This window comes from Eulemur rufifrons, chromosome 7, assembly GCF_041146395.1.
Source record: "Eulemur rufifrons isolate Redbay chromosome 7, OSU_ERuf_1, whole genome shotgun sequence".
Classification (NCBI taxonomy): domain Eukaryota; kingdom Metazoa; phylum Chordata; class Mammalia; order Primates; family Lemuridae; genus Eulemur; species Eulemur rufifrons.
The window spans coordinates 63,287,146-63,293,500 of record NC_090989.1 but is presented as its reverse complement, the minus strand read 5'-3'; the positions used below and the strand labels follow the sequence as shown (position 1 = coordinate 63,293,500).

The 6,355-nt window shown below is 47.5% G+C and overlaps 1 protein-coding gene across 2 annotated transcripts in view; it reads left to right on the top strand.

Moving 5' to 3' along the window:
* The first annotated feature begins 462 nt into the window (after positions 1 to 462).
* The window catches only part of FSTL1 (follistatin like 1), a 55,218-nt gene continuing 49,325 nt past the window's right edge, over positions 463 to 6,355 (top strand). Inside the window, exons 1-2 of one of the 2 annotated variants that reach the window (XM_069472679.1) lie at positions 463 to 558; positions 727 to 783. In XM_069472679.1, coding sequence (XP_069328780.1) covers positions 556 to 558; positions 727 to 783 — 60 coding nt within the window. In that variant the 5' untranslated portion in view covers positions 463 to 555. Of the gene's footprint in view, positions 559 to 726; positions 788 to 6,355 lie in introns of both variants that reach the window. The other variant, XM_069472680.1, reaches the window with a different exon arrangement.

Sequence of the window (6,355 nt, the reverse complement as noted above, 5' to 3'; positions counted from 1 at the left end):
GGCGGCTCTCGCTACCCAGGCCGCCGGGCGCCTTTTCCTCCGGGTTCCAGTCCCAGTCCCGGCCCGGGCCCCCCGCGGCACCGCCCACCTGGCCACAGCCGCAGCCCGAGCCCGCGGCCTGCCCGGGCTGGCTGGCGCGAGCCAACCTCCCATCCTGGGGGTGGGGTTTTGGCTCCCCCTGTTCTCCCTCTGCCTTTGTTGCAGCGCCCTAGGGGACAACCCCCTCTGCCTCCGGCCCACATCCAGGGGGTCGAAGGGGCGCTCGGCCAGGGGCCGTGCCGAGAGAGGGGTGCCGGCGGCGCCAGGACGCACGCGGACTACCCGGAGCAGGGGGCGGGAGGAGGGGGGAGCCGGAGCCGCGGGGGCCGCTGCTGCAGAAGGGGGAGGAGAATGGGGAGGAGCTGGGGGGCAGGCGATCGGGGAAGGAGGGGTCTTAAGGGGCGGCGAGCCCAGGTCGGATTTCCTCCGAGGCTGGCGATCGGCGCAGCTCCCACCTTCGCCTAGAGCTCCCTGTGGCCGCCCTGCTCCGCGCCCTCCGGAGACCCGGACCGGACCATGGTGAGCTCAGACGCGCGGCGCGGAGCAGGGCGCGGAGGCCGGACCCCTGCGGGCGGCCGGGGGTGCTCTGGCAGGGCGGGGTGGCGGGGAGCCGAGCCTGCGGGACCCGAAGAAGTTTCCCGGGTCGGTGTGGGCGCCTTCAGTCTCGCTCTCTTCTCTCTTCCGCAGATGTGGAAACGCTGGCTCGCGCTCGCGCTGGTGGCCGTCGCCTGGGTCCACGCCGAGGTAGGTGAGGGGCTGAGGAGGTCCGAACTCGGGTCCCGGGGCCATCGGGTCTGCGCGCCGGGCGGGCCGGGCGTGCGTCCTGGGGATGCTCTCCCGGGCTGGCACCGGGACTTTCCGTACTTGGGTGGGGTGGGGTGGAGCTGGGGGAGCGCTCCAAGCAGAAATGATACTTAGAAACTTAAATCTCAAAATCGGGGAAAGTAGTCAGGGCCGTAAGCGGGAGCCCCACCGGGACTAATATGGAGGGAGAGTGGGGAGGGGGAGAGAGGACGGGCAGGGCCGATTGGGACGAGGCGGCGACCAGAACAGCAGCGAGTTCAAAAAGGCGCCTTGAGTTCTTTCCTTCACTTTAGAGGAGATTGAGAAGTTAGGGACTTTTCCTTTCCAAGTCTGTCTCTTCGCTGGGGACGGGGCAGAATCTTGTACTTCTTCTTTGGGGGCAAAGTAAATTTTCCTTTCTCTTTTATAAAGTGAGGTCATGATTTCCTGAAATTTGTTTTCTTCTTTGTAAAGTATCCTCGGGTTTTGTGTTATTATCTGGGCCATACATATAACGGCCTTTTTCTAAACTTTCCTTTAAACTAACATTGCGCAAGTGTGAGAGGTCCGTTGCTCAGCTCTTGGGGGCTCTGCGTTTCCAGTTAAAGCATTTCAGCGCTTTTTTAAAAATGTTTTTTTCAACTCCAGTGACCTTCCTGAGACACTACAAACAAACCAACAAACCCTTCACTCACAAGCCCGTCCATTAACTCAAAGGTTTATGGACAGAAAATAAACAATTCTAAATTCCCTGGGCTCTAGTCTCCAGAAAAGTGAGGTCAGAAACTAAACATTTGATAATTATGGCAGGAAATGTGGAAGGAATTAAAAAGCATGAGAGAGAAGAAATGGAATGCACATTACAAAAGAAATAGCTCCCTGGTGGGTGGTTTATACTGCCTCTTAGAATTTTTTTCTACATATTACAGTGTAGCCACACCCTTAGCATCGCTGCTTGACTCTGCCCTCAAAAATAATAAACGCATACAAAGTCTTCACGATTTTTTAAATATACATATTATACTGAGCTATCTTTTAATTCACTACTACATTGTTGCCTGAGGTGGAAACTCAACTGTTTTTACTCCCAATGAAATTAAAATGGCTAATATTTACTAGATATCTACAACGTGTTGTAATAAAATTCCATTTTAGTGATAGATAAATTGAGTCAGGGAAGGTTACATAACTACTGCCTATAATGCCCTCAGCTACTAAATCCTAGGGGTGGCATTTGAACCCAAGCATTCTGGCGCCAGACCCAAGGCTCTTCATCACCAGCTCGTAGCACTTCCAAGCACAAAACTTTAGCATTTACCAAGTACTTTTTGTATATCAGACATTGGGCTATGTGGATTATCTGCACCATTTCTTTTAAAGCTCCCTAAGCCCTGTATTGTTGGTTTTGTTATCCCCATTTTACAGAGGAGGAAACAGGTTTAAGGAGATTAGGTAACTTGCCCAAGGTCATACAACTAGTTCTGCAGAAGGGTCTGAATCCAGCTCCTTCTGCCTTTGGAGCCCATCTAAAACTCCAGGTCTGCTTCTCATCCATTTTGTTTTCCAGGGCTTGAAGCTGAGGGAGTATCCCCCTTCACTGGCTGATTTAGTCCTGGTTAAGGAACATTCCTCCATGCCCCGCTGTGGCCCTCAAAAGGCAGCCACAGTCCAGTGAAGATGAGGTGAATCCCGGTATGGTTTTCCAGCAGGCTTAGGAATTGCCAGCCAGGGTGTGAAATCACTCTGTGAATTGGAATGCAAATATGAGGTGTGAGAAGGCTGTTGGTTCACTCACCAGGGTGTGTGGGCCAAGCTCTGGGATCTGTTCTGGGCAGCCCGTGCTCCACACCCTCCTCCCCACCCCCCACATTGCAGGGAAAAGCCTAGCCCTGGTAGGAAGTTCCCTCAGCAGCAATTTCCTGCTGGAGGTAGAAGAGCATCCAGTACTCTCACAGAATTCCCAGGCAAAATCTCCAAGGAAAGAGGCAAGATGGAGAAGTGCGGAGGCATGAAAACAGAGTTGATGGAGAAGGGAGGCCGTGAACTCACGGTGTGTGGAAACAGTTATAGTGAAAAGCTTGAGGGGTAGGTATGATCTAGGTCACATTTCATGACTCCAGATTGTTAAGGATTATTCACTTTTAATCAATCCAACCTCTTGCTGTCTAGCCCAAGTAACATTTGGCAAGTTTTAAAATCTATGTGTTAATAATAATAGACCTTTAGTTATTAATAAAAAAATAACTTCTCCGTATTTGGATATTATTTTAAGCATTTTATCTTGTAGTTAATGGTGCTTGCCGTGGAAACTTTTTCCCTTGTTAACTGTAAGGACATTGAGCAAACACAGTCAAATAATGATATTTACAGTATTTATTGACATGAATCTATTTTGGTAAACTTTAGATCAGCTAAAATGGTACAAATATTGTTGCACTTTTTAGAAATGAAATTTAGGAAATAAAGTGAGATTTCTTGGTGCTTTTTGCTTTAATACGAGCATAAATACTTAATCCAGCATATGTTTTTAATAATGTAATTGCCTTACAAATCATGTTAATATTTGAAGAAGCCAAAGCCTCTGTAGTAAACCTCCAGAATCAGAGGTGTTCCAAAAAAGGTGGTTGTCATCATCATTAATGCCAGTCTGTGTAAATCCCTCAGGTTAGGTTCACGGAACTATTAACAAAGCTCATTAAGGAAAGTGTTATATTGTTTTGAATGTTGTCCATGATCTCCTACTTGGCACCTCAAGGTTGCTGCCTCTCTTTCTTTCTTACTCATTCTCCTGCTACTCTGTCACCAGCATATTTCTTCAGCCAGCCTCCCTCTAAATTCTGCCGCATCCACCTGAGCCCACACCGCTGCACTCTTTAGAGTCGGCTTGAAAGAGAGTTTGGGATGTGGCACATGTCTCCAGATGTGCGGATATAAACATCTGGATGGGACTAGGCATGGGGGTGGCAGCAGAGGGAGTGCTGCAACTAACAATTATACAGCTACCCCTTTTCTAGATCCTCTTGGGATGGGCTGCGTGGGCTGGCTCATTCTCCCTCTGCCATCCCTCTCCCCTTGGGAATTACTGCACTTCATTGAGACGTGTTGATGGGGGAGGCATGGTACGGAGGTTGGGAGAAGTCTGAGAACCCAGGCCTTAGCATGTGTGTCCCTGGAGTCTCAGTTGGTGGATCTCTGTCATGCTAGCATGCCAGGCTGGAGGGGCTCTATGGCCCAACTGCCTGCTTCAGGAAGGCAGCCTTGGCAAGTACCCAAGCACACCCCCCTCCCCCTTGTTGGTTGTCACTGCTGGAACTCTGAGTCCCAGCATTCCAGGTCCAGAAATTCATTATTATAAATAACGTGTACAGGTGACTGATTTACAATTCAGAACACATATTCCAGTAAGTGATCCATACTTGACTGGGAGGGTGTCACCTAAGAGAATAGTAAGGGGAACAATAACAGTTCTACAGATACATATACTTCACTTAGCTCTAGGCATGCAGTACTCTTTATTAGGGCTTTGTCCCTCTTACCTCATTCACACCCAATTGTCAGCATATGGTTAACCACTAGGGGTTTTCCTGGCTGATTTCGGAGCTCCTCTACATTCTTTAGAATTGTTCTAATGGTAGATTCGAGTCGGCCCTCAGTCTAGCCCACATCTGCAGCTGCATCTTAGAGCTACAGCTTGTATATTAACCACTAAAATGATCTCTTGTTTGTTTATCCTTTGGCAAATAAACTACTTTCTGATTCTAAAGACTATTGTTGGAAATTGGGATGTTAAAACAGCAGGGATTCTGCTGAGTAGCCACAACAGATGGGCAAGCACCCAGCAAACCAAGGCCCTGGCCATTGAAAACATCCTTAGAAGGTGGGCATGTTACAGTTCCTGTAGAAGTCATGACAGAAAGCAGGAGTGTGTTCCCAGGCTCACAGGAGCGAGTTGGGGAGGAGCCATGAGGTGGAGAAGCTCAGGGGTCGTGGGCAGAGGTGGATGTAATGACCCTAGAGGAAATGGCCCAGAGAAGAAAGTCTTCAAAGTCAGTGAGGCGGAAAGACACATGCTTCCCACAGAAAAGTAAGGATGAGCTGTAAATACCAGTGATCACACATGAGAATTGAAAATGTCATGGTCTCTTTGTTCCAGTTCTCTTCAAATAACTGGACATTGGCAGAATGTTGCTAGCAGACATAAATTTTCTAAGCTTAATGGTACCAGATGTTATACAATTGGAAAAAAATTTACACTTACATAGTTTCATTTGTGGGCTAGATGATTAATGTCCTTGGAGGTCAAATGGGTACTTTTCTCCAGTGTGCCCTATTCTGACTCTGGTGACTTTGGCGAGGGGTACTTTCTCCAAGAGTGAGCCTTTGATGGCACAGACTTTCCTGTTGCAGGCAGAGCATGCCCTGCATGCAGGACAGAGTCACGAAGGAAGCACAGGAAGTGCTCTCTGCCCTCAGGTTGCTTACAATCTAGTGGAGAGCTTGGTGCTTTAAATTGTGGCAGCTACAATGTACATGATTGTAACTGGACAGTAAACAAGTATCTTTGCACTTGTTGTTTTTTTACAGTTTTTTTTTACATTAATGTAGGGCCTCCCTTGATTTGTAAAATTCTTTTACATTAGTAAAATGCACAAGTCTTTCATATGTAGCTTGATGAACTTTTATATCTGGATGTGCCCACATAAGCACCACCCTATCAAGGCTGAGGGAGTTGGTGCAGAAAGGATGTTGTGAACTCAGTGTGTGGAGAGAGTTACAGTGAGAAAAGTGAGGATGATCTAGGGTAGTTTCATGACTCCTTGCCCAAAGATTATCTTTTAATCAATCCACTCTCTTGGTGTCTGGCCCTAGTAACATTTGGCAAGTTTCAATCCATATTTTCACAATAATAAACCTTTAATAATTATCAAAAGGTAAATTGACGCTCTCTATTTGAGGTTCTATAGCTAGCCACGATTGCTTAATCCCCTCTTTCAGAGAAATTATCAATCAAACAACAGATGTATGTGATGTGGCTACTAGACGCTGGTAGGCAATAAAAATAAGTGCATCCCAATGTGAGAATCATGGCCTGCTGGGATGGCACAAACATGGCATTCAGGTCACCTCTATCCTTTCCCTTACCCATGACAAACATTGCTAATCAGTCCTAGAATTCTTTTACTGAACCTGGAGGAGGTTTGAAAACCCTACTCAGCAATATTCCAGGTAGCCGTTAGCAATCGTTCGAAGTCTGATTGTGAGATGAAAGTTCTTTGCTATTCCTGCTGGAAGAAAATCAGTCCAATCTGACAAACATTGACACACATCTTTAGCCAAAATTAAGGTAATTAGAAGGAGTTTGGGACTGTGTGGAACTGACAAAAACAGCATGGGGTAATAGGTGATAGAACTGGGATAGCAAAAGGATGAAAATGTCAGGAAAACAGCACTTACCAGTTTCTGGCCCAAGCTTCTACGTTCTTTGGATGAATCTGAACACCTTAAAGTAAGCCAAACCCTCTAATGTTGGCCA